This window comes from Nicotiana sylvestris, chromosome 1, assembly GCF_000393655.2.
Source record: "Nicotiana sylvestris chromosome 1, ASM39365v2, whole genome shotgun sequence".
Lineage (NCBI taxonomy): Eukaryota > Viridiplantae > Streptophyta > Magnoliopsida > Solanales > Solanaceae > Nicotiana > Nicotiana sylvestris.
The window spans coordinates 136,388,833-136,416,230 of NC_091057.1; the positions used below are offsets into that span (position 1 = coordinate 136,388,833).

Below are 27,398 nucleotides of genomic sequence, written 5' to 3' on the forward strand. Positions count from 1 at the left end.
ATCTAGAGCGGATAAATCATATTATACCAGTTTGAATCACCAGAGATTGGGTAAGAGCTCGAAATTACCTTGAGGGGAAGGTGTTAGACACCCCTCGAAGTCCACAACGGTGGGTCCTGGCCAAACTTAACTTATAAATTAGTCTAATAAAGAAGCAAGAGGATTATTTAATAGGGATATGGGGTCCTAAATTTTTTAGCCTAAAGGATCACCCCGTGCAACATAAATAATACTTCGTAACTCTTTCGAGTTGGGGTATTACTCATATTATTCAGCAGGCACAGACTATCATCTCCTGCTACCCGATTACTATATTTAAGTTGTTACTTAAAGTGCTCTAATTGATTCTTGTTCGATTCCTATGCGTGCACTACCAGTCTCTTACCTATGGCCCTGGAGGTATTAGGACCTCTATTTGGGATAGTTATAGACTAAGCCCAGGTTCCTCAAAATGTAATAGATTAGGCGACAAGAAAAACAGTTAGGAGTTGCAAACACAAAGCAAATATGGGCTCATATTGACCTCCGCACATAAACAGCAAATGCACGCAATTAATTGACAATCTTTATCGATCTTAAAGTCCTATAGACAGGATATCTATGTGAGAAATAGGCGATCAGTGTTATATAGAAGCAGTTTCATTAAGGCGAGTATTATGACCTATTATTTGCCTACTGATTTTGATGAATATCGTCTGGGTACTTCATACAGTAATGCATCACGCTTACATAATCTAGAATTATTATTAAGTCCTATGGGCATATTGTCTAAGTGATTGACAGTGGCGATCGTATTCAGAACCAATTAATAGAATCCTATAGGCATGATATCTAATGTCGAACTGATTTTAACCCTATAAGCATGATTTCTAGATACACATTGATTTTAGCTTCCTAGACATGTTTCATAGGCTTGTATTTCCCTTTAATCTTATAGTCATGCTTTTTAATTACTAACCTGACTTAAGTCCTATAGGCATGATCTCTAGGTTTGAAACTGATTTAATCCTAGAGGCAAGATATCTATTATTGAATTGATTTAAATCCTATAAGCATGATATCTATCAAGCAACACAAGGGCAAAAATTGTACACATTACCAGCAAACAATTGAATCAAACATTGGGGTCCTATGGCTATGATTGCTAACACATATTGATGCGTCCTATAGACAGAATTTCTAATGTACACACCATATAAAACTCGTACTAGTTTAAACAGAATTACATCACCAATGAAAGTCCTATAGGCAAGGTTTCTAAACACATTGCAGAACTTAACAGTTTTGACAAATGAGCAGAATTAATAGCATATATAAATTCTTATAGGCAGGATTTCTATAAAAGGAAATAAGAAATCCCCCCAATTTTATTAAATACACTAGAATCTGTTTATTACAAAGTTATTACTAACCAGACAATGAATAAATTATATAATAGTAATAAAAATACACTATATGGAGCCTTTATTAGGCCCAAATAAACCTGGGAACCAAGCCTTCAAACCAATCAACTTCGAAGGTTATTTCACAGGTACAACATAGCCAAATATGAGTGATTCACCCATAGCACATATAGAACCAAGTTTCCAGTGTGTCAAAGTTCCCAAGAGCCTCAGGGACCCAGGGCAATGCTCACACCAGAACCATATATTCGGAAATGATTCAACAGAGATTGGGAACCAGTTCCCAATGCGTCAGAGTTCACAAGAGTCTCACATGGACCCTGAGCAGTGCTCGTACTGGGATGGTTGAGGACAGACCCTAAAGGACTAAGGATGGGAGTTTTTATTTAAAAGAGTGATAATATCAAAAGAGGTAGAGACAGTTTTAAAAATAATTTTTGATTTCAGAAGAGAACAAAGTATAGAACACAGAGCTTGTAGGCAAGATTACATTATGAAAATAAGCAAGGTTCATGCTCAAACACACAACCCAAATAAGCTGAAATCTAGAAAACAGCCTTGTTAAGCTAGGTGTTTAATACTAGCATTTAGGACAACCTTAAAACATGAAAAAACAAACAGTCAGAACACTCACATTAATTCCTGACATGTTAGAAAGTAAATTATTAAAACATATAAATGACAGAACAAAAAGCCTAGTAACAATACAAGTTCAAAGACTTAAGACCAATTGGCTACTTAACCTTCTAATATTATCCTAAAGGTATTCAAATTCAGAATATATTCAGAACACACAGGAGACAGATTGAGCATATTTTCTTAAGAGGATTCATATTATTAAAACAACCAATCTTAAATTAATAGTGTTAACCATAGGATTAAAAAAAAGCATGTAGACATGCAAAATCATGCTTAGAGAGGGATTTTAGACATGCCGGATTATAAACACAGATCAGGAACACATAAAAATGATATGACAAAGGATAGTCACTAACCAGTTAAGCGAGCAAAACCAGAATAATACCACGAAGTTGAGAGTCCAGAATGTTTGTCCTTGGCTTTCGGCCGGCCAAAACCAGTAGTAAACAAGAGAGAGCAGAAACATTATATAACAAAGCCCTAGATTTCTTAGTGAGAGTATTGAGAGTTCGAGTCTGTCTATATGGGAAAGGGAGAAGGGTTTAAATAGTGTTCAAGTAGGCGAACAAATAAGGGAAGTAATCAAACACATATAAGTAAGGAAAGAAATTAATCACAGAATAAATAATACAGAGTTCAGTAAATTAACAGGGCATAATAGCATGTAATCAGGCGAGTAACATTTAAAATAAGGAAAATATTAATTAACAGTCAGTTTCAAGGCAAATAAGGTAAATAAATAATGAAAACATGGTGAACTGAACAAAATAAGGAAAATATGTGTACCATACGAGAAAGGAAAGAGTAAAAGTCTCAAACCCTAATTTCAGGTAAACCATAAAATTAGCAGAGAAACAAGGGCAAAATAATCACATACTGGGTACAATGAACATAGACATGACATTTATTCAAAAAGCAACAAAGAGTCGAACTAGAAAAAGATCGAAAACCCTAATTTAGGGAAAATAAAGGAAATTAACAGTAATAGGCAGATTCACGCATAATGAAGTGAATATAGATGAGATAATACCAAAAATCGAAGTTTGAACCAGTTTAGGTTCGAATCAAAGAGAATCTGAAACACTAACCACAAGAATTACGTAAAACAACCGTACTCGCAAAGAACACGGGATGAACACAAACAGAATACACGACCTGTTAAGAATTTTGAACCAGATTTGGTTCGAATCTCTTAAGATATGTTGTCATTTTAGGAAAACTATTAGGTAATACAAAAATCGGGTAGCCAATAAGGAGGAGGGACTAATATGGTAAGGGAATCATTGATTGATTCCATTTTTGGGGTTGGAATCGGAGAGATTTAAGTGATGGCGCTAGGATTTTGAGAGGAGAGAGGGAAGGTTCGAGAGAGTTCAAGGGAGGCAGGGCTGGGATAATGGTCTCTAGGGTTTGGAGATGGGGATATAAGGAAAAGGCAGGGTTGTCTGTGAGTCGCTGATCATTTGTGATAAACGGCTGAGATTTAGGCAAGGTTGGGTTGGTTCCGGACTGGGTTAGGGGGTTATGGATTGGTCTTAAGTGATTTGGGCTAGTGTATTTAGGTAATTAGGCTGGACAATTGGGTTGGTTTGGGTAGCTTAGGTCCAAAAAATTCAATAAAAATTGGGGCCAGATTTTAAATACCTAATTTATTAAACAAATAATTTATAAAAATAATAAATGAATAACAAAAATATAATTTGTGCATAAAAATGGTTAATAACAATTATTCAACACTTTAAAAATATAAAAAAATATTTTTTGCATAAATAAAGTAATTATAAGTATATATAGGCTATTATTGCAAAATGTGCAATTTTAGCCTTAAAAAATATAAATGTATTTATGATTAAATATGCTAAAATATTTAGAACCTAATATGGGTGTAAATAATGAAATTAGATGACAAAATCATTATAAAAATAATTTGTAATGCAATTAATGATTATTTATACAGTAAAATATGGGAATAAATTGATTAAATATTTTTTAAAAATTATGAGAAAATTAGGAAAAATATTCGATGATGCTCATACATTATTTTGAAAGTATAAATGCATATTTTGAAATATGTGAGGAAAATATTGGGTATCAACAGCTGCCCCTCTTTACCCGTGAAGGATGAAAGAGTTGTCGGGTAAAGAAATGATGACTGATTTTGACCGAATAGAGTGATTTGAAAAATATAGGCCGCACTCTGATTTCTGAGCTGCCTATATATCCTTGGTTTTACAGGAATCAGGCCGTGTGTAGTTCTGGACCCAACGGTGAATGAAACCGATGGAATTGTTATAGAAATAGTCATGTGTTTCGGAAAGGATTCTTTTGGGAAGGATAGTATCGGATGGATTTATGTGGAGTTATGAATGTGAATCTAAAATGTAAAGGATGTTTGACAAGGTAGATATCCGAACGGTCATGGAATAAAGGCGAGTAATTGAGTGGAGTCTGTTACGTCCGAAATAATGACCAGGTATGAAAGGTATGAGTGGAAACCGGATCGAAGGTTGCTCCTGCTGGAAGAACAGTTGCCTCCTGGATTACCTGCAAAACGTAAATCACGGCACATGCGAATATATATGGGTTATTGCGAAAGTTTAAACATGATGCAAAATCCCTTTGGACCATGATGATTGTCTTTGGACGGTGAGGATGATGTCCTCAGACCATGACGTCCTGGGCCATGAAGCGTATGACAAAGGATTTGCAGGCCATGGAATGATGTCCTCGGGCAATGAGGATGGTGCGTCTGGACTATGACGCATTTGAATAATGATGTGCAGTAATCGGAGATCCTCAGGTCATGGCATGGTGTCTTCAGGCTATGAGGATGATGCCTTCATACTATGACGCCTTTGGATAGAGACATGATGAATCATATGAGAAAAATAAGACAGAGCTTAGCCTTGTATAGGATGGGGACAAAGTTTAGCCCCGGAAAAGGTAAAATAGTGCTAGGTTTTAAATAGGGTAATGTTCAGTCATTATACAAGGAAAGGCAAAGGGGGAGGCAATGCTTAGCCTCATGCGGGAAAGGGGAGACAGTGCTTAGTCTCATGCAAGGAAAGGCAGTGCTTAGCCTTATGTAGACATGGAGGCAAGGTTTAGCCTCATGCAAGACTTGATACGGGGCCCAGTCTCATGCAAAGAAAAGGTAATGCTTAGCCTTATGCAATTGAGGAGGCAAGGCTTAACTTCATGCCAGAAGAGGAGACAATGCTTAGTCTCATGCAATAGGAAGGCAATGCTTAGCCTTATACAAATAGGGAGGCAGGGCTTAGCCTCATACAAGAAGAGGAGACAATGCTTAGTCTCGTACAAATAGAAGGCAATACTTAGCCTTATGCAAATAAGGTGGCAGGGCTTAGCCTCATGCAAGATTTGAGATATGGCTTAGTCTCATGCAAAGATAAGGCAATGCTTAGCCTTATGCAAATAGGGAGGCAGGGCTTAGCCTCATGCAGGATTTGAGACAGGCTTAGTCTCATACAAAGAGAAGGCAATGCTTAGACTTATGCTAATAGGGAGGCATGGCTTAGTCTCAAGCAAGAAGAGGAGACAATATCTCATGCAAGGAGAAGGCAATGCTTAGCCTTATGCAAATAGGAGGTAGGGCTTAGCCTCATGCGAGAAGAGGAGACAATGCTTAGTCTCATGCAATGGGCAAATAACAATAGGAGCAGCATATTTCTTAGCTGAAGATATGTTTGCGCTTAGCGGTCTGGTTGTTATGAAGTTAATAATTTTAAGGCGCACATACTTGTGGTTATTCCTTGTTCCTGCATCCAAAGAAAAATCGTGAGTTTTGCGGGGGAGGTTGGTTCGTGCCTTTGTCTGCCTGTTTTGCTTTGCTTTGCTCTGGAGATCCTGTTCGAGTTACCCTGGGTAACACTTGGCTACCATAGAAATAAAGTTTTCGAAAATTATGCATGCATTTGATAAACATAGTTATTTTAAAACATGATAGTATATAATATCAAGTAAATTAGATGAACTGCTGACTGCGACACTTTTAGAGACATTGTGGCTTATTTGCGTTAGAATTTTGAGGGTCCTCCTCAAAATTCTGCCCCAGTTTAGTAAGCGATCCTTCGGCCGCTCTGCATGTAACTGTTACACCTCATACTTTAATATTATGCGAGACAAAAATGAGTCGTTCGATTAGAATGAGTCACAGTTCATCAATATTTAGACCTATTAATTTTTACTTGTTTTCTTAATATGAAATTATTTAGTTTTGTGTAAATACCAGGTGTGAATAAATATATTTTGTAACGGAGTTAAGCCTATTATCTCCTGTGAATAAAATTATTTTTTCATAAGAAAAGAAGGTTATCTTTTTACCATTTTAAGAATTAAGCGTACGAAAATTTGTACTCTTTATATGATATTAGAAAAATTATAAGTTGAGAAAATATTTGTATTTTTTGCATGGATATTTTAATAAAATAATAGTGTATGTATTTATTTTGTATGGTACCACATGACCATGATAGTAAAGTATATTATAGTATGATATATAAAGTGTATTAAAAGTAAGTAGTATTTTAAGTAATTTGGAATAATTTTTAATTATGTGGGTAATTGGTTAATTATCGGGTAACGAGTCATTACCTAATTAATTAATTCAATATTTTAGACAAGCTTGCCCACCCCAGAACGTGGCAGCCCCCTTTCAACTTAAGATGACTCTTAAGCCACGTGTATACTATTAACTACTCATAAATCTTTCATATTTGGAAGTGTAATTTAATTAACCTTGGAGTAAAGGGGCCAACAACAATCCAAAGAGGAAGTACTGTATCAACAAGTCATTGAAGGAAACATTAAAGCTATTCAAAAAGATGATGATTTTGAGATCTAAATTTGGGTATCTTTGGTTTTATCTAAATTAACCCTTATTGCCTAATAATGAATGCATTGACACCCCCGGGGAGGTATGATGTGCTCGTCTTGGCCATGTCTGGAGCCCATGGTTGTGCATTTGGATTGAATTTGAGGCTTTATTTTCCATACACTTCAATGTGTGTTTTTTTAAAAGAAAAAAATAATTTGAAGCTTGAATTTTTGAATCTCAAAATGGGATGATTGGAAACCAATTTTGCTCTCCATTATTTTACCTATAAAAAAACCTCCAAATTGATAATACAGCTCCTTGGAATTTTTTTGGGAAAGTGATGTAGGTGAATAACTGGGGTGCAAAAGAGAATCGGTTCAGGTATGTTAAGGCTATTCTTTCTTTCTTTTGGCATGACCCAATTAACGATACATAAATGTAATGCTATTCCATAAGTGGTTCTACTCTTAGAAGTTAAGGATATTTACATTATTCATTCCTATAGAGTGATATTCAACCATATCTAAGTATGTTCCTGATTCCTCAAATGTCCTACTACCATATTGTCTATTCAAGGGTCTCATAATATTCCAAGAGATCATATTGTCTTACTTCATTATGCATTGCATTCATTTATAAATGTACATTTACCTACGACTCATACGGTGTTATATATGCGTATATATGTATATATATGAATATGGGATATGGGAAAAGGTTACGACGTTATATACGCATCACCACCTGATCAGGTGGTATACGATGATGATGTTGCCCACAGTGGCTGAAATGATATGATGGGATGCCCTCAGATGCTTGATGATGTTATGTACGTAAGGACCTATGCATTACATAACATTTATATATATATGCATGACCTTATAAATATTTCATGATTTACAGAGCTATCCAGATTTACAGGTTGAGTCCTTCACTCCATGTTTCTTCCATGTCCTTTATATACTTATTTACATGTCTTACATACTCGGTACATTATTCGTACTGACGTCCTTTTGTTGGGGACGCTGCATTCATGCCTGAAGGTATAGATAATCAGTTTGATGAGCCCTCATAGTAGATGAGGTCAATATTCAGCGAAGGATTGGGAAGACTCCACCTCATTCGGAGTGCAGCCAAGTCTATATGTCATCGTGTCAGAAGTTTTCTTCAGACTTATGGGTAGGATGTTACCCTATCCCATTTGATGTCAAATAATCTTAGAGGCTTTGTAGACACAGTTTTATTATGTATAGTATATCAGAGGCCTTGACGGCCCATATGTATTCATGTTTTATGAACGATGGTTCATTGATAGAACATTTGCCCACTTACAATTGTATGTTATGAGTTGTGGCCATGTTGTCCCATGATAGTTACAAAAGGAATGAGTGAGTTACAGAGTAGTTTGCTTGGGCCACTACGACACTACGTGCCAGCCACGCCTTCCCAGGTTTAGGGCGTGACAATAACGAAGTTTGTTGGACCTACTCCAGAATTTGAGAATACTTCTCAAAATTTTGCCCCAGTTACTTAACTGATTCTTTGACTGTCTTACATGTGATGATGTTGGCCGAACTTGCTCTAAAATTTTGAGGGCCCTCCTCAAAATTCTACCCTAGTTTTTGTTTGTGGACAAATGAAAATTTTATTGAGATGTGACCGAACCCACAGGGCTGCCTACGTATCCCCTCTTAAACGGGAATCAGGTCAAGCACAGTTAAGTTACATCAGACGAAGAAATGTGAATAATTTAAATATAGTATCTCTTAACTGCATCCGAATTAATAGGTTTTGGCCAAACTTCTCCGTCCATTTCTGCAAGTATGAGTGCTTATCCTGTCAATACTCTGTGAACCATGTAAGGACATTGCCATTTAGATGAAAATTTCCATTTGGCTACATCTTGATGTGGAAAGATCTGCTTCAGCACCAGCTGCCCCGGTGTGAACTATCTTGGTTTGACCCTTTTGTTGAAAGCTCTAGACATTCAATTATGATAAAGCTGATCATGACACACTGTATTTATCCTTTTTCCATCTATGAGGGCTAATTTCTCATAGCGGCTCCTTATCCATTCTATATCACTGAGTTTGGCTTCTTGTATGATCCTCAAAGAAGGAATTTCTACCTCGGCGGGAATGACAGCTTCGGTACCATAAACCAGCAAATAGGGGGTTGCCCCGATTGATGTACGGTATGTGGTGCGATATCACAATAAGGCAAATGGTAACTTCTCGTGCCATTTCTTGTGATTCTCTACCATTTTCCTTAGTATCTTCTTGATATTCTTGTTAGCAGCTTCCACGGCTCCATTCATTTGAGACATGTATGATGTGGAGTTTTTGTGCTTAATTTTGAAAGTTTCACACATGGCTTTCATCAAATCACCGTTGAGATTGGCGGCATTGTCAGTGATGATGGACTCGGGAACCTCTAATCGACAAACAATACGATCCCTGACAAAATCTATGATGACTTTCTTGGTTACATCTTTGTAAGATGCAGCCTCTACCCATTTTGTAAAGTAATGGATGGCCACTAAAATGAACCTGTGCCCGTTTGAAGTAGTGTGTTCGATTGGACCAATGACATCCATTCTCAAGGCAGCAAAAGTCCAGGGTGCACTTGTTGCATTGAGTTTGTTTGGCAGTACCCATATCATATCTGCATGTATCTGGCATTGGTGGGATTTCTGGACATACTGGATGCAATTCGTTTCCATAGTCATCCAAAAGTATCCATCTTTGAGTATCTTCTTTGATAGAACAATATCGTTCATATGTGGACCGCAAGTCCCAGCATGTATTTCCTTGAGTAATTTGGAAGCTTCTTTGGCATCAACACACCTTAATAGTCCTAGGTCAGGTGTTCTCCTATACAAAATTCCTTCGCTTTGGAAGAAATGATTGGACAACCTACGCAGTGTGCGTTTCTGAGTATGGTTCGCCTGCTCTGGGTATTCTCCTTTCGCCAAATATTCCTTGATGCCGTGGAACCATGGGTTTCCATCTATTTCTTCTTCAAAATGAGCACAATAAGCTGGCTGACTATGGATCTTTATTGGAATGGGATCGATGAAATTCTTGTCCGGATGCTGTATCATGGAAGACAGAGTAGCCAATGTATCCGCAAACTCGTTCTGGATTCTCAGGACATGTTTGAATTCTATTTTCATGAACCTCTTTATCAGTTCTTGCACATGATACAGGTATGGTAGTATCTTGGTGTTTTTCATAGCCCATTCTCCTTGAACCTGATGTACTAAAAGATCCGAATCGCCAATTACCAGCAACGCTTGTATATTCATGTCGATGGCCAAATTGAGGCCTATGATGCAAGTCTTATGTTCTGCCATATTGTTGGTACATGGAAACCTAAGCTTCGTGGATATCGGATGATGTTGACCTGTCTCTAACACCAAAACTTCTCCAATACCCACTCCTTTGGAGTTTGTAGCTCCGTTGAAAAACATTCTCCAACCGTCGTAGGATTCAGCAATGTCCTCTCCAATGAATGACACTTCTTCATCAGGAAAATACATTTTTGGTGGTTCATATTCTCCTCTTATAGGATTTTCAGCAAGATGGTCTGCCAACACTTGTCCTTTGACTGCCTTCTGAGTTACATAAATGATATCAAACTCACTCGGCAATATTTACCACTTGGCCAGCTTCCCGGTAGGCATAGGCTTCTGAAAGATGTACTTTAGAGGATCCATCATTGATATGAGGTATGTGGTATATGCACAGAAAGTAATGCCTCAATTTCTGAGTTGTCCATGCCAAAGCACAGCAAGCGCATTCTAGCAGAGAGTACCGTGCTTAATAAGGTGTGAACTTCTTATTTAGGTAATATATGGCTTGCTCCTTTCTTCCTGTCTCATCATGTTGGCCCAAAACATAACCAAAAGCCCAATCTAGTGCGGACAAATAGATTAGCAAAGGCCTCCCAGGTTCCGGCGGGACTAGGACTGGCGGAGTGGACATGTATTCCTTAATTTTGTCAAAAGCCTTCTAACAATCTTCGGTCCAACTGGTTTCAATATCCTTCTTCAAACATTTTGAAGATTGGTTCACATATTACTGTGGACTGTGCTATGAAGCAGCTAATGTTATTGAGGCATCCCGGGAAACTCATCACGTCCTTCTTATTCTTTGATGGTGGCAACTCTTGGATAGGTTTAACCTTTGACGGGTCCAACTTGATTCCTCGACGGCTGATGATGAATCCCAACAATTTTTTGGAAGGAACCCCGAATGCACATTTTGCGGGGTTTAGTTTTAAATTGTACTTTCGTAGCCTGACAAAGAACTTCCTCAAGTCTCCTATGTGATCTGTGGCTCTTTTGGATTTGATGATGACGTCGTTAACATATACCTCTATTTTCTTGTGTATCATATCATGGTAGATGGTCGTCATGTCCCTCATATAGGTATCCCAACATTCTTCAGACCGAATGGCATCATTTTGTAGCAATACACTCCCCATGGTGTAATGAAAGCTGTTTTCTCTACATCTTTTTCGTCTATCCAATCTGATGATAACCCGCGAAACAATTTACAAAGGATTGGTTTTCATGCTTGGCGTAATTGTCGATCAGAACGTGTATATTTGGCATCGGGAAATCGTCCTTAGGACTTGCTCTATTTAAAGCCCGATAGTCAAAACACACCTTGACTTTCCTACCTTTCTTCAGAACCGGTACAATGTTAGATAACCAAGTTAGGTACTCAACTACCTTGAGGACTTTGGCTTTGATCTGCTTAGTGACTTCTTTCTTGATTTTTAGGCTCATGTATGGTTTGAACTTTCTGAGTTTCTGCTTTACCGGCAACACATTGGATTGATAGGCATCTTTTGAGCCACTATGGATGTGCTCAGGCCGGTCGTATCATCATATGACCATGCAAAAATATCCTCATATTCTTTCAAAAAATGAGTGTATTATTCCTTCTCTGAAGGTGACATGTGAATACTTATGCGAGTTTATTTGATGGTTTCAGAATTTCCCAAATTGATCGTCTCGGTTTCGTCAAGGTTGGACTTAGACTTATTCTCAAAATTCTCAACTTCTCTGATAACTTCCTCAGGTATCTCATCTTCTTCTTCCGAGTCACTATCCTTATGTTGCATTGTCTCATTACATGTCACAGTCGTTGGTTCATCAAGGTAAGGAATAGTAATGTTGTAGAAGAAAAATATGAAAGATAACAATAATAAAACATTAAATTATTCGATAAATGCTGAAATGTTAAACAAAATATCATCTGAATGGCTTCAAAATAATGTTTTCCAAAACAAAATATTGAAAGGAAGATATTTTAAAAACTAAATGCTCAAAAGACTTGTTTTTCAAATAACATTAGTAGCCATGCTACCCTGGGACACGTCTGTCCCTTGATGGTGTGACGACCCAGTTCCTGAGAAATGCTCCCCACTACACCATCTGAATGGTAAGGCCTTCTTCCTCCTCCTCCTCAACTATCACATTGCAATGTATATCTTCGTCTTGTAGAAATAAGTTCCTTAGCCCAGCCAAAGCTTCCTCTTCTTCATATCCCCATGTTGTATCGGCTTGATGAAAGGTCTGACTCAAATGTGGCACTGAATACTCAAGAGGGTAATGGGGACTACGCCCTGGGGGCGACCAATCATTATATTACTGCCACGTATATGGATATCCAAGCCCAAAAGTTGTACCATGACATTTCAGCTGTATTCGTTTGGTAATGCCCTAGAATTTCTTCCCAAGCCCTTTGCTGGGTTCATACCTTAACCACGCCAGTATGCTTTCTATTTTGCTGCTTCACCATTTATCTTTCTCAATTGCATTGACACGCTCGATGCAGTGATAAGTTTCTCCACCCATCTTTCTTCTATTCTCGACAACCGGGATGGTTTGACTGGTTAAATGGGATTAATTCCGTCTCCATGAATGATTACCGCTTGATGGTTCCATTTGAACTTCATGGCCTAGTATAGCGTAGAAGCCACAACTATAGCAACATATATCCAAGGTCGTCCTAGTAAAAGATTATACGTAGCAGATATGTCCAATACCTGAAACCCAACATCAAACCAAGTCGGGCCTATCTGCAAACAAAGGTTAATTTCCCTAATTGTGGCCTTTGAGACCCATCAAATGCCTTCACATTCATAGTCCATGCTCTTATCTCATGGAAATCTTTACCCAACCTTTTCAGAGTAGTAAATGGACAAATGTTGAGGCTTGAACCCCCATCTATTAGGACTCTGGCAATGAATTTGTCCTCAAACTGTACTGTGATGTGTAGTACCATGTTGTAACTTAGTCCTTCAGGTGGTAGTTTATCATTGTGGAAGGTGATCTTGTGGCTTTCCTGTACTTGCCCTACCATGTTGGTCATTTCTTAAATGGTGATGTTGTTGGGCACATACGTTTCATTCAACACCTCCATAAGAGCATTCCTATGCGCCTCAGAATTTTGTAGTAATGACAGAATGGAAATCTGAGCAGGGGTTTTATTCAGATGATCAACAACAGAGTATTCTTGCATGTACTTTCCTCCAGAGATCATCTAGACCAGTTTCAATGATGGGTTGTTTGGAAGCAGTTTTCTTGCTTGTTCCTCCAAATTTTTTGGTGTATAGATTCTTCTAGTTCTGGTCATTCCCTGTGTAGCTTCAGATTCTTCCATTTTTGCTCTTCCTTTTCTCCTAGCTTCGGCAACATAATCCCAAGGTATGGCATTGTAATTGAGGGGTGGTGTGAATGCTACCGTCACAATGAAGGGTGTGACAACTTCTACTTCAATGGAGTAGGTGTAGTCGCAGGTACTGTCACTTCGATTTCAAACTGATCTGATGCGGCTACTTCAACTTCGAATGATGGCTATATCTATACCACAATGGGAGTGAGTGTGACTGCAGGTTTAGGGTCGTCACCTTCCCGAATAAGCCCAATTGACCCTTCAGGATCCCATTCTTCATCAATTTCTATCACATTTACTCCTTCACCCCTTTGATCTGGGAGGGGATTGTTGCGGATATTAGGTGTGGCATCCTTTGCTTGTATGACTTTGGTATCAATCATTGTCTAAATCTTGTCTTTCAAAGTGCGACATTCATCAATAGTATGCCCCTTCATGCCGGAATGGTACGCACATGTTTTGTTTGGGTTGACCCATTGGGAGGAGTTTTCCATGGCGACAACGGGAATAAGGGTGACATATCCAGCAGCCTTTAGTCTTTCATAAAGCTAGTCGATGGGCTCAGCAATAGGGGTGTATTATCTGGGTGGCCTACGATCGAAATTGGGTCTAGGTTTTTGATAGTTTTGATGGGTTGGAGGTGAATGGTAATAGGCTAGATGGGTGTAATAAGTGTGGTAGGCAGTAGAAGATTGAGGATATCTAGGAGGTGAAGGTTGATATTGTAAGGCCCCGTGAAATTTCTACTCAAAAACTCGAAAACTCGTAGTACCAAATTAGGAATGTGTTAGAAATTTGTAAAATTAAGCTCGACGCGGCTCAGACCCTTTTGATCGATCTATTAAAAAGTTAAGGAATAATGTTTTCCAGAAAAGTGCATTTCTACGGTCCATTATGCGATCGCATAATAGCTATGCAGACCGCATAGTCGCCGCAGAGTCAGACAATTTGATGGTTAATTTGAGGTCAACTATGCGGCCAATTATGCGATTGCATAATCAATACACTGGCCACATAGTCATCACATAATCCCTTTGAAATTTTTGTAAGGGGCAGTTCTGCGGTGCATTATGTGACCGCAGAACAGGTATGTGGACCACATTTCTGTCGCATACCCGGAAAATTTGTTTAGGTTTTTGGGGCCATTTTTTTGGTCCCTTTTACGGGCCGCATGTCCATACTATCGCAGATTTTGTCGGGGCTCTTATTTTCTAACTTTTAAAACTCGACCCCATCCCATTAAAAATACCCCATTAGACCCATTTTATATTATTTTGCTGCATATAGAGTGAGAGAGGGAGTTCTAGAGAGAGAGGGTGATCTTCATCAAGTCCCCACTCAATCCTTGCCTAAACCCTTGAAGATTATCAAGTAAAGCTTCTAGACCTTCACCCCAAGAGGTAAGAACTTGAGCCCTAGCCTTTGGTTTCAAAATTCACACTAGAATGAGTAATTATCTTGGGGATTCATGGGTATAAAAATAGATTTTCTTGCATACATAAAAGATAATAGGGTATGGGGAGGTTGTGAACAAAAAAGATAGCAATTGGGGTGTAAGATAATGAAAATCTCTCACAAAAGGGTCCTATAATCACAATGCACACCTAGTGCTTGATAATGTACTCAAATGAGCTAGAATCTTAATCATGTCTCTAATTCTTGGTTCAATTTGTAATTTTCATAAAATAGATTAAAGTTGCTAAGAGTCCCGAAATTTTGTAAGAATTTAAAGAAAGCTCTGTTGAGGTGTGTATGGCTAAAACCCTCTCTTATTAGAAATTGAGCTCTGTTGGTGTATGTGCAAATGTGGTAAGACTGAAAACTTGATTGATGTATTGATTGTCACTTCACATGAATTGGTTTATATATATATCACATTAAATGTGTGCCTCAATGTGTGTAATGTACTATTCTAGATATTTAAATATGTGCAAAGAATATGAACCATGTATTAAAATGCCTAGACTTCATGTCAAGATTAAAACTGAGATTGTTATGCAAACTATATGAATTCTTACATATGCTTACAACTTGAATTGCTTTTGTATGTGTTTGCGATCCCAAATTGCAAGGTTAACATTGAAAATAGAAATGATGTGATAATTGTGTCCCTAAGTGCCTATGAATTAATATATGTGAAATAAAATATTGAAACGATATGATTAATGAGAAAGGAACAACGCCTCGGTAAAGGGCCTCGCCGATCGAGCCGTGATCGGACGCCATGCCGCACATATGGTGGTATTGTGCTGATATTAAATTCCGAAAAGGGAGAATAAGATTGTGATTGAAGTACATGTCTCAAATGAGGCAACCTAGATGATTGGGTCGTGATTGGAATCCGCTCTAGAAAGCGGTGGTATTGTGAGTAATGATGGACAATATGAAGTGCCTCAAACTAAAGCTATGGAAATTATGCGAAAGATTATATGATTCTTGTATTTGATGATGTGGTGTCTGGTTAAAATCTTTCGATTGTCTCTTGTGATTTCCTTGTTCTTGTATGATAGTTCTTTCTAATAAAATGGTGTTTAGTTATACATACTAGTACTATTCCATGGTACTAACGCCCCTTTTGCTGGGGGCGCTACATTTTTAAATGAATGTAGGTAGCTCCATAGAGGATAGAGCCGATCGCACATAGCAGAGTATCCTCCTCTCAAAGCCTTGGTGAGACCCTTGCTCCTTCAAGGGGTTATGTTGTACATCTTTTGTTGTAGATATCCACTTTTGAGGTATAGCCGGGGTCTTATTGCCGGCGTTGTCATAATTGTCTTTGTATCCTTAGAGGCTCCATAGACGTTTGTGTGGGTTATGTATGGGTGTTGGATGGGTCTATGAACTATGTTATAAATCTAAACTCTTGTTTCTCTAAATTGTAACTAGATAGAACCTTGGAAACTTAACTACGGTTTAAGGTTGTGATATAAAATGAACTATCAATGTTGAATGTACAACCTTTCCTATTGTCTAAATAAATGAAAGCATGGTTTCCTTAATAATATTGAGTTGGGAAGGAAGTGTTTGATAATGCTTGCTCAGTTGGGTTCACTCAATTGAGCGCCAGTCGCGCCTCCCGAGGTTGGGGCGTGACAAACTTGGTATCAGAGCCTAAGGTTTTGAAGTGTCCTAGGATGTCTCGGAGCCATGTCTAGTAGAGTCCTTCTTATCGGTGTGTAGTCGACCACATCTATAAGTTAGAGGCTACTTGGGCATTTAGGAATAACACCCTTCATTGATATTCTAGATCGTGCGGCAAGACTTGTTACGAAAATATTCCCCCTCTAACTAGTGCATTGTTCTAACTTTTAGTAAATGGCACCTAACAAGAAAGCGAGAATTGGCCAAGAATCCAGTGCCACCTCAGGAGTGGCTGATGAATCACTACTTGATACTGCGGGTGAGGGTAGTCACCTTGCTATCACCCTGCCTGGTTCTTCTATTCCAGAGTAGACTACCCCAGTTCCTACAACTGCGGAGGATACCACTATCCCTCCCATTGATACTCATATTCCGCCTCCAGCCCCAGCTTCCAGTTCTAGTATTTCTGATGGGGATGTTAGGGGAGCTATTCAGATGTTGACCTAGCTAGCGGCCTTTCAGGCCCAGAGGTCCAATGTTGCGCCCAGTTCATCCAACCAGCAAGGGGATTCCACCAATTCCAGGTTGAATAGGTTTCTTCAGTTAGACCCTCTGGTGTTTATGGGTGCCAATCCAGAAGAAGACCCTCAGAATTTTATTGATGAGATGCACAAGACTCTCAGGGTTATGCGTGCAACTGAGACAGAGGGAGTAGAGTTGGCTGTCTACCATCTGAAAGGGGTGGCTTATTCGTGGTTTGAATTGTGGGAAGATTCCCGTGAGAAGGGGATCCCTCTAGCAAGGTGGAGCGAGTTTGCTGATGCCTTTATAGAACATTTCCTGCCTGCTGAGACAAGGGAAGCCCATGCAACAGAGTTTGAAAATCTAAAGCAAGGTAGCAGAAGTGTGTGGGAGTACCATATAGAGTTTGCTTGCCTGTCCAAGTATGCCATTCATAGGTTTCCCACAAAGGAGGCCAGGGTGCACCGGTTTGTCCAGGGCCTTAATCCTTTGACTATTAATGAGGCTTCTACAACTACCTTGAATTCTGACATTGATTATGGGAAAATGGTAGCATTTTCTCAGGCCACAGAGAACCATAAACTGAAAAACAGAAGGGAGAGAGAGGGTAACAGCAAGGTCCAATCTACGGGCAATATGAGAGAGTCACTAGGTGGGGAAAGATCAGCTTTTAGGGGAGGATCATCAGGGCCGCCCCAATCTGTTGCACAGTCTTTAGCCAGTGCACCGCCATCAGGGCCTAACCAGCAGCAGTAGTGGAGTCGTTTCAAGCCCGGTCAGGGCAACAGGGGATCCCACCATCGGGGTCGGTCAGGAGAGAGGTCTCAGCAGCAACAAAGGTCCTCGTGCCCCAGGTGCGGGAAGATGCACTCATGGATTTGCTACTTGGAGTTACCTATATGTTATGGATGTGAGATGATGGGTCATATTCATAGGCATTGTTGTGTATCCCTCCAGGGAGTGGGTAGGGGCACAAATCAGCTAGCCAGCCCAGCAGTTGCTACATCTTCAGCCCCCTCTCCAGCTCGAGGTACCCCAGCACCCGCAGGGTGTAGTGCAGCTAGGGGTGGTGGGCAGAGTTCAGGAAGACCCAGTCAGTTCTATGCGTGAGTGGTTGCCAGATGGCAGAGGTTTCTCCAGATGTTGTTACAGTTATTCTGACTGTTCAATCTCATAATGTGTATGCACTTATTGACCCAGGTTCCACCTTGTCCTATGTTACCCCTTTTGTTGCTATGGAATTTGGGATAAAACCAGATCAACTTCATGAGCCATTTTAGGTGTCTACTCCAGTTGGTGAGTCAATTACGGCTGCTCGATTTTATAGAGGTTGTGTTGTCACGGTGCGTGGTAGGGATACCATGGCCGATCTTATTGAATTGGGAATGGTCGATTTTGATGTAATAATGGGAATGGATTAGCTTTATTCATGTTTTGCCAAACTTGATTGTCGGACTAGAACTGTGATGCTTGAATTTCCTAATGAGCCCATTGTTGAATGGAAGGGAGATAATGTAGTGCCAAAAGGTTGGTTTGTTTCTTACCTTATGGTCGCAAAGATGATCATTAAGGGATGTATCAATCATTTAGTCCATATTACGGACACCGATGCCGAGGCTCCTAGACTTGAGTCCGTACTAGTTGTGAATGAATTTCTGGATGTCTTTCCAGATGAGCTCCCTAGGATCCCACCAGAAAGGGAGATTGATTTTGGGATCGACGTAATGCCAGGCACACAGCCTATATCAATTCCACCTTACAGAATGGCACCGGCAGAATTGAAAGAGCTAAATAAATAATTGAAGGATTTGATAGAAAAGGGTTTCATCCGGTCGAGTGTGTCACCGTGGGGCGCACCGGTCTTGTTTGTAAGGAAGAAAGATCAGTCGTTACGGATGTGTATTGACTACTGGCAACTCAAAAAGTCACAACCAAAAATAAATACCCTCTACCAAGGATAGATGATTTGTTTGATCAATTGTAAGGTGCTACGTGTTTCTCAAAAATTGACTTGGGATCTGGATATCATCAATTGTAGATAAGGGAGTAGGATATTCCAAAATAGCTTTCAGGACTCGGTATGGGCACTTTGAATTTCTGGTGATGTTTTTTGGGCTCATAAATGCCCCAGTAGCTTTCATGGATCTTATGAATCGAATCTTCAAGCCTTTTCTAGACTCCTTTGTGATATTGTTCATTGATGATATTTTTGTGTATTCCCGAAGTCGGGAGGACCATGTTGACCATCTTAAGGCAGTTCTGCAAACTCTTCAGCAACATCAACTATATGCAAAATTTTTGAAATGCGAATTTTGGCTTGGATCTATCGTGTTGTTGGGTCATGTCGTCTCCAAGGTAGGAATTATGGTTAGTCCTCAAAAGATTGCAGCAGTAAAGAATTGGCCTAGACCTACCACTCCAACAGAGATTCGTAGTTTCTTGGGTTTGGCTGGGTACTACAGGAGATTTGTGGATGGGTTTTCTACTCTTGCCTCTCCATTGACTAAATTGACGCAGAAAATAGTTAAGTTCCAGTGGTCCGATGCTTGTGAAAGGAGCTTCCAATGATTGAAATCAGGATTGACTATAGCACCGGTATAAACCCTACTAGAGGGTACAGAGGGATTTGTGGTGTATTGCGATGCTTCGAGGATTGGGCTCGGGTGTGTGTTAATGCAGCACGACAAGGTAATAGCCTACGCTTCTAGGCAACTCAAGAACCATGAAAAAAAACTATCCAACCCAAGACTTAGAGCTTGCGGCAGTGGTGTTTGTGCTAAAGATTTGGCAACATTATTTATATGGGGTCCATGTGGATGTATTTATGGACCACAAGAGCCTTCAATATATTTTCAAGTATAAGGAGTTGAATCTGAGACAGAGAAGATGACTGGAGTTACTCAAGGACTATGACATTGATATTCTCTATCACCCGGGAAAGACTAATGTTGTGGCGGGTGCTCTTAGTCAAAAATCTATAGGTAGTTTGGCTCATTTGGAGGTATATCAAAGGCCCTTGGCCCGAGAGGTTCACCAGTTAGCTAGTTTGGGAGTTCACCTTGCGGACTCTAATTAAGGAGGAGTGATTGTGCAGAATAGGGTTGAATCATCGCTTGTGACGGAAGTGAAAGAGAAGCAATTCAACGATCCATTGTTAGCACAACTGAAAGAAGGGATTCATAAACACAAGACCACAACTTTTTCTTTTGGCATGGATAATGGTACCTTACGGTACCAAGGCCGCCTATGTGTTCCGGATATTGACGGTATTTGGGAAAGGATCATGGTAGAAGCTCACACTTCTAGGTATTCCTTGCACCCAGGTTCTACGAAAATGTATCATTATCTCAAGGAAGTTTATTGGTGGAACAACATGAAAAAGGATATGGCGGACTTTGTGGCAAAATGTCCGAACTATCAACAAGTGAAGGCCGAACATCAAAGGCCCGATGGATTGGCTCAAAACATAGAAATTCCAATGTGGAAATGGGAGATGATCAACATGGATTTTGTGGTAGGGTTACCACGCACTCCGCGCTAGTTCGACTTAATTTGTGTGATCATGGATCGACTCACCAATCAGCGCACTTCTTGCCAGTTAAATCTACAGACATATCAGAATAATATGCTCAGTTGTATATCAAAGAAATAGTCAGGTTGCATGGCACTCCAATCTCAATAATTTTAGATCAAGGGGCTCAGTTCAAAGCCAACTTTTGGAAGAAATTTCAGCAGGGTTTGGGCATACAGGTAAATCTTAGCACGACTTTTCACCCTCAGAGGTTCTGTAGACGTTTGTGTGGGTTATGCATGGGTGTTGGATGGGTCTATGAACTATGTTATAAATCTAAACTCTTGTTTCTCTAGATTGTAACTGGATGGAACCTTGGAAACTTAACTACGATTTAAGGTTGTGATATAAAATGAACTATCAATGTTGAATGTACAACCTTTCCTATTGTCTAAATAAATGAAAGCAAGGTTTCCTTAATAATATTGAGTTGGATATAAAGTGTTTGATAAGGCTTGCTCAGTTGGGTTCACTCAATTGGGCGTTAGTCGCACCTCCCGAGGTTGGGGCATGACAGGTATGTGGGTGGAGGTGTTTGGTATGTGAGTGGAGATTTTGGACCTTGGGCCACCATCACTGCCCCTACTTCTTTCTTCTTTGATATATCCCCTTACTGTAATGCTTTGTTCGTATCCCGCAATGCCTTAAAATTGTTTACCATCCCACTCTTGATCCCTTCTTCAATCTTTTCCCCGAGTTTGATGACGTCGGAGAATTTGTGATTTTTGATGACCATTAACCTTTCATAGTATTGTGGATCTTGGGCCCTGATGAAGAATTTGTTTATCTACTCTTCTTCTAGTGCCGGCCTGACCTTTGCGACTTTTGACCTCCATCGAGTAGCATACTCACGGAAAATTTTCGTTGGTTTTTTCTTGAGGTTCTGTATGTAATAGACGTCCAGTGCATTCTCTTTATTAAACCTGAATCGGTCCATGAAGTCCGAGCCATGCTTACCCAATTAACCAACTTCTTGGTATTTTAACTGATATACCAAGATAGGGCGTCTCCAGTCAGACTCCTCATGAATAGTTTCAGGCGAATTCTTTCATCTTTCCCAACTACCACGATCTTATCACAGTATTTCCTCAAATGCAACTTCGGGTCATCCGTTCCATCAAACATTTTGAAATTAGGAGGTTTGTAACCTTCCGACAGTTCTACGTCTGGATGAATGCATAGATCCTCATAATTTAGACCCTTAATTCATTTTCCTCCTTCAACACCCTGAATGCGGCTTGTGAGCTTCTTGAGCACCTCCGCCATATTCTTATGAGCTGGTATTTCTCGGAAAATTCTGGAGTGTATGAGATTGGTTGAGTAGAGTAAGGTAAGGTTTCCACGTATATAGGATTGTTTTGGTGGGTGCCGGGGGTTGAAGTGTAGTGGTGATCATTAGCTGAATTTTGCAGATCAGGGATAAGTTGTGGGGTATTCTGAGGAGTATGGTAAGTGGTTTGTGGGTATTGAGTCGGGAGATACTGGTGCTGAGGAGGAGTCCGTACTGGTGGAGGATTAGGATTTTGGGGAGGTGTTGCATATTGATGGGGTGTAAGAGGATTTTGCGGACGTTGGTCTGGTGTGTTTTGAGGAGGTGCTGGGTTTTGAGCATTTTGCTAGTTAAGATCTGGGATGTTTAGGGTGAGGGAGAGTTTTGCCAAGTTGCGGACCTGTTCAAGTTCCCCTTGCAATTCTAGCATTTTCTGTTCCAACCGTAGGACCAAATCATTCTGGGCTAGAGTACTCCGACCGTCTGAAGTTTCAATATTTTCCACGTGCGCAACAGTTTCTTTCCAGATACCACTCATATTATCTATCATATCCTTTCCCTTGCTTTTCAAATTACTTGGAGGAGGAGGATGTGGAGGGCCTCTAGATCTGGTGTGATATGCTGACGATGCCAGTATGTGCGAACCAACCTTAGAGGATGAGAATAATCAAAATAAAGAAGAATGCAAAAAGGTAAACAAGTCAGTAAGGATTCTGAAAAGTATTTGCAGTATTTAAACATGTATTTCAAGAATGTAAATTCGCATCCTAATTTGGGAAACCTCGTTGTGCCCGAGATAAGCCTAGCGACAAGTAGATTTGGTGCCGATAAATGCTTCATTTCATTAATGTAATAAATAAGACAAACCTAAAAACAACAATAAATAAATGAGTTACTAATGGCATTTGCCTTATTACATTCGAATTCCAAAATGACTCAAAACAGATAAACCTAATCTACTTGGTCCCAGAGGGACTTTCTCCATATTTGACCCTCTTGGCTCCGTCGATCAGATTCCCCAAGTCGTGCATGTCTAGTAGCAGGTACGCCCTTGCTAGGTGTCCTCGTTCGTTGCCCTCTGCATTCTAACAGTCTATGACCCTTTTCCTCATTTTCCCTTCCAGTTCCATTAGACCCTGCTCCAAATATTCCAACCTTCCTATCAACCTTGTAGCCATTTCCCTCCACTTGTTAATTGACTTCATGTCCAACTTGTTTTGTTCTAAATGCCTGGCTTCGGACTCAAGGACTCTTTTACGTAGCCTCTCATACTTCACCTATGCTTCAGCAGCCTCATCTATGACCCTGTTTCCTTGACCAACCCCTGGCTCGACTATTCCTATTGTGTTATCTTCTAACTATGATGGGTATAAGTACACATGACCTACTGATATTGATCTGGATCGATGGTATCCTTTTTCCCGATAATATTCAAATGCCACATGTGTTGGGCCTCACATTTGTATGGAACGACGTCATCCTGAAAATCTGCTTTGTAGTGACTCATTTTAAAGACTCGTGGTATGACTTATTTTCGACCAGCTTGTCTCATGTCCCTGATAGGAACATAGGGATGTATGTCTCTTAACCCAATCAACACCAGATGCCGAACATCCTTGGATCTGATGAATTGCTGAAAAATTGTGCCTATTCTGTAGCATTCTCTGTATGTGCAAACCTGTCTGGAATAAAGGTCATTCTTTTCGGATGGTGGAAAACTATGTGATCATTTCATGGTCTCCATGGAAACTCTTGGCGTTATTAGCCTCTCTAAAGATATTCTAACAACCAAATCTGCAGCAGCAAGTAACAACCCTCAAAATGTTTGAACCTTTTCTTGCAACGATCCAGAGCCTGGTATATTTCTGCTACAACCATCGGAATAATAGTATATGTTTGTCCCTCAATTCCCTCCATTAAAGCTTTGGTTACCATGACCAACCTGGTGTGAATCCTATCCCCTTGGCTTGGAAACACTATCATACCCAGAAAACAGACGATGAATACAAAAACCCTACGATGAGTCCAACGCCGGGAAATGATGGAGAATTCATCATGAAAGATACGACAAGATTTGTTGTGTCCGTATCGTTCATAGAGGAAGTCGAAGGGTATGTAGGACTTCTTCAGGCATGCCAAGTTATCATTCTTTCTCAGACCCATCATCTTCAAAAAACCCTTGGTAGTGCAATTTTTTGGTACCAGTAAACTGGGACTATCCCATGATAATCCAGCAAATCCTCCTATTTTTTTCAAAAGAGGAGTCATTTCTATATTGCCAAAATGGAATACAGCCTTTTCTCTGTCCCAGAACATAGTAGCAGCCTTGATCACCATGTTGTTTGGTTGGATGTCCAATAAGGAGGGTAAGTTTCCAAGAACCCTTTTCACATGATTCTTGTCGCTTGGCGAAAGGTTTTCCCACCAATCTAGCAATAACGGTGGTATATTTTGGACCATGCCAAACCTGGGGACTTTGTGCCTCATTTTCTGCAAAAATAAACAGAGTTAGACCCTTGCCCCTTCCGAATTTGACTACTTACACATTAATTATTAGCATGTCGACATTTATCTCTCCAAAAAATGCACATATCATGGTTGCACCCGTTGAGATTATGGAAATTCCGGTGGAATTTGGACAAGGTATTTCTTAGAGGGTTATTATGCAGACAATATATTAACCCATGCTAGGTTTGATCATGATGCATGTACAGTTATTATCAGAGTAAGGTTTCTATAGAAGTCTAGACAGGTACCCTCAAGCGAACAGCTTGAGAGGGAAAGGCATGAAACCGTCGATTGCACCATTGATCGACTAGTTTTACCGCAAATAAGCCTTTCCGAATTTAAAGGATGATTTTAGGAATAGCGCGGACACTCATCAAGTGTCGCTATGGTATTAGTACGCACGAGTGGAATATGATGTTGAGCATGCATTATGCAAAAAATAACACATTGTCAAGTATTTTTACATGTTTGAAAGTAAATGCAGTATTGAATGAACGTAAAGACACAAAGGAAAGAAAAACAGGGAAGAGGTTAGTTCGTGAAATGAAGTAATTGTACTAAATCAAATAAAGGGTTGATGATTGGGGAGAGACATGATATAACAAAATTAAATTTCGAGAGCAAGTGAACATGATTTAGGAAATAAAGGGAAACAAATCGAATTAAACGAAGAGTTGCATTGAGTTCATATAAAGGGAAAATAGGGAAAAGGATGTGCAAGTAGCAATAAAAAGGAAAACAAGAGCGGGATATTCAAATAATAGAAAAATAACAAAAATACGCTTATCGAGAAAGACTAATTCATGTAGATCAAGTTCGTAATGATAAGAGCCTAAAGATAATCCCCAGCAAAGTCCCCATGCTGTCGCGTCCCTTTTTCTCGCGAAATCGAATTTTGACATTTGACAACTCCTTTGAGAGGCTAGGAAAAAGGAATTCGTTAGAGTCGCCACCTAACGGATTAAGGTGCGTTAGGACACCTAGAGCAGATAACTCATATTATACTAGTTTGCATCACCAAAGATCGGGTAAGGCTCGAAATTACCTTGGGGGGAAGGTGTTAGGCACCCCTCGAGGTTCACAACGGTGGGTCTCGGCCGAACTTAATTTATGAGTTAGTCTAATAAAGAAGCGAGAGGATTATTTAATAGGGATAGGGGTCCTAAATTTTTTAGTCTAAAGGATCACCCTATGCAACATAAATAATACTTCGTAACTCCCTCGAGTTGGGGTGTTACTCATATTATTCAGCAGGCACCGACTAGAATCTCCTGCTACCCGATTACTATCTTAAAGTTGTTACTTAAAGCGCTCTAATTGATTCTAGTTCGATTACTATGCGTGCACTACCCGTCCCTTACCTATGGCCTTGGAGGTATTAAAACCTCTATTTGGGATAGTTCTAGACTAATCCTAGGTTGCTCAACATATAAAAGACTAAGCGACAAGCAAAACAGTTAGGACTTGCAAACACAAAGAAAATATGGGCTCATGTTGACCTCCGCACATAAACAACAAATGCACGCAATTAATTGACAATCTTTATCGATCCTAAAGTCCTATTGGCAGGATATCTATGTGAGAAATATGCGAGCAGTGTTATATAGAAGCAGTTTCATTAAGGCGAGTATTAGGACCTATTATTTGCCTACTGATTTTAATGAATATCATCTGGGTACTTCAGACAGTAATGCATCACGCTTAGAGAATCCAAAATTATTATTAAGTCCTATAAACATATTGTCTAAGTGATTGACAATGGCGATCGTATTCAGAACAACTTAGTAGAATCCTAATGATATCTAATGTCGAATTGGTTTTAACCCTATAGGCATGATTTCTAGATGCACACTAATTTTAGCTTCCTAGACATGTTTCATAGCCTTGTATTTCCCATTAATCCTATAGGCATATTTTCTAACTACTGTTATGACCCAAAAGGTCATCACTTAATTTATAAGTAAGTTCTATGTTCTGAGACCTTAAAACCTTCCTTTTATCTCACCTTGATTTGCGTGTGTATTTTGGGCGTATATCCATAACGCTTTTATGTGAAAATCTGATAAACATGCTAATTTGGCCTTTAAAATGGGATTTAAGTTGACTTTGGTCAATATTTTGGGTAAACGGACCCGGACCCATGATTTGACGGTCCCAGAGGGTCCGTAGAAAAATATGGAACTTGGGCGTATGCCTGGAATTGAATTCTGAGATCCCAAGCCCGAGAAATGAATTTTTGAAGTAAATTGTTTAAATGAAATTATAAGAGTTTTTGGAAATTTAAATGTGTTTTGAATTTGATGGTATCAGGCCCGTATTTTGGTTCCAGAGCCTGGTATAGGTCTTATATTGTAGATAAGTTGAGCCTGTAAAATTTGGTAAGAAACAGACTTGATATGACGAGAATCTGACCCTCGGTTGTTAAAATTTGAACTTAAGAGTTCTTGAAATTTTCCTTTGATTTTGATGCTAAATTCATTGTTAAAGATGTTAATTTGGCGATTTAATTGCACGAGTAAGTTCATATAATATTTTTGAGTTAGTATGCGTGTTTGATTTGGAGCCACGAGGGCTCGGGTGAGTTTCGGATAGGACACGGGATGTTTTTACACTTAGAAAAGTTGTAGGTTTTGTTGTCTCAGGTGCTCAGTGATTTTGTTCTTCGCGTTCACGTGGCTTCACTCGTGAACGCATAAGGCAAATTCCCTTAGGTGTCAGTTTGTTCTTCGCAAGCGCGGAGCTCAGGACGCGAACGCGAAGCTTAGGGGGGAGTTACCATTCGCGAACACGTTTAGGCTCACACGAACGCATAGGGTTAGTGGGCCTGGGGGAGGTAGTTTAATTTGCTCTATGTGAACGTGGCCCTTTGACCACGAAC

At 39.6% G+C, this 27,398-nt stretch overlaps 1 protein-coding gene across 1 annotated transcript; it reads right to left on the minus strand.

Moving 5' to 3' along the window:
• Positions 1-8,753: 8,753 nt before the first annotated feature.
• Positions 8,754-10,186, minus strand: LOC138874891 (uncharacterized). The gene is made up of 2 exons (XM_070153682.1): positions 9,533-10,186; positions 8,754-8,858 (listed from the first exon to the last, which is right to left on the minus strand). Exons 1-2 carry the CDS (start codon positions 10,184-10,186, stop codon positions 8,754-8,756), a joined length of 759 nt encoding a protein of 252 aa, XP_070009783.1.
• Between the last annotated feature and the right edge of the window lie 17,212 nt (positions 10,187-27,398).

Excerpts from the sequence above, each read along its gene's own strand:
- LOC138874891 (XM_070153682.1), bottom strand. The coding sequence starts at position 10,186 with ATGAATATACAAGCGTTGCTGGTAATTGGCGATTCGGATCTTTTAGTA. Across the intron at positions 8,859-9,532 it reads TACATGCAGATATGATATGG|AGCTTTCAACAAAAGGGTCA; the intron begins GTACTGCCAAAC and ends TTGAATGTCTAG.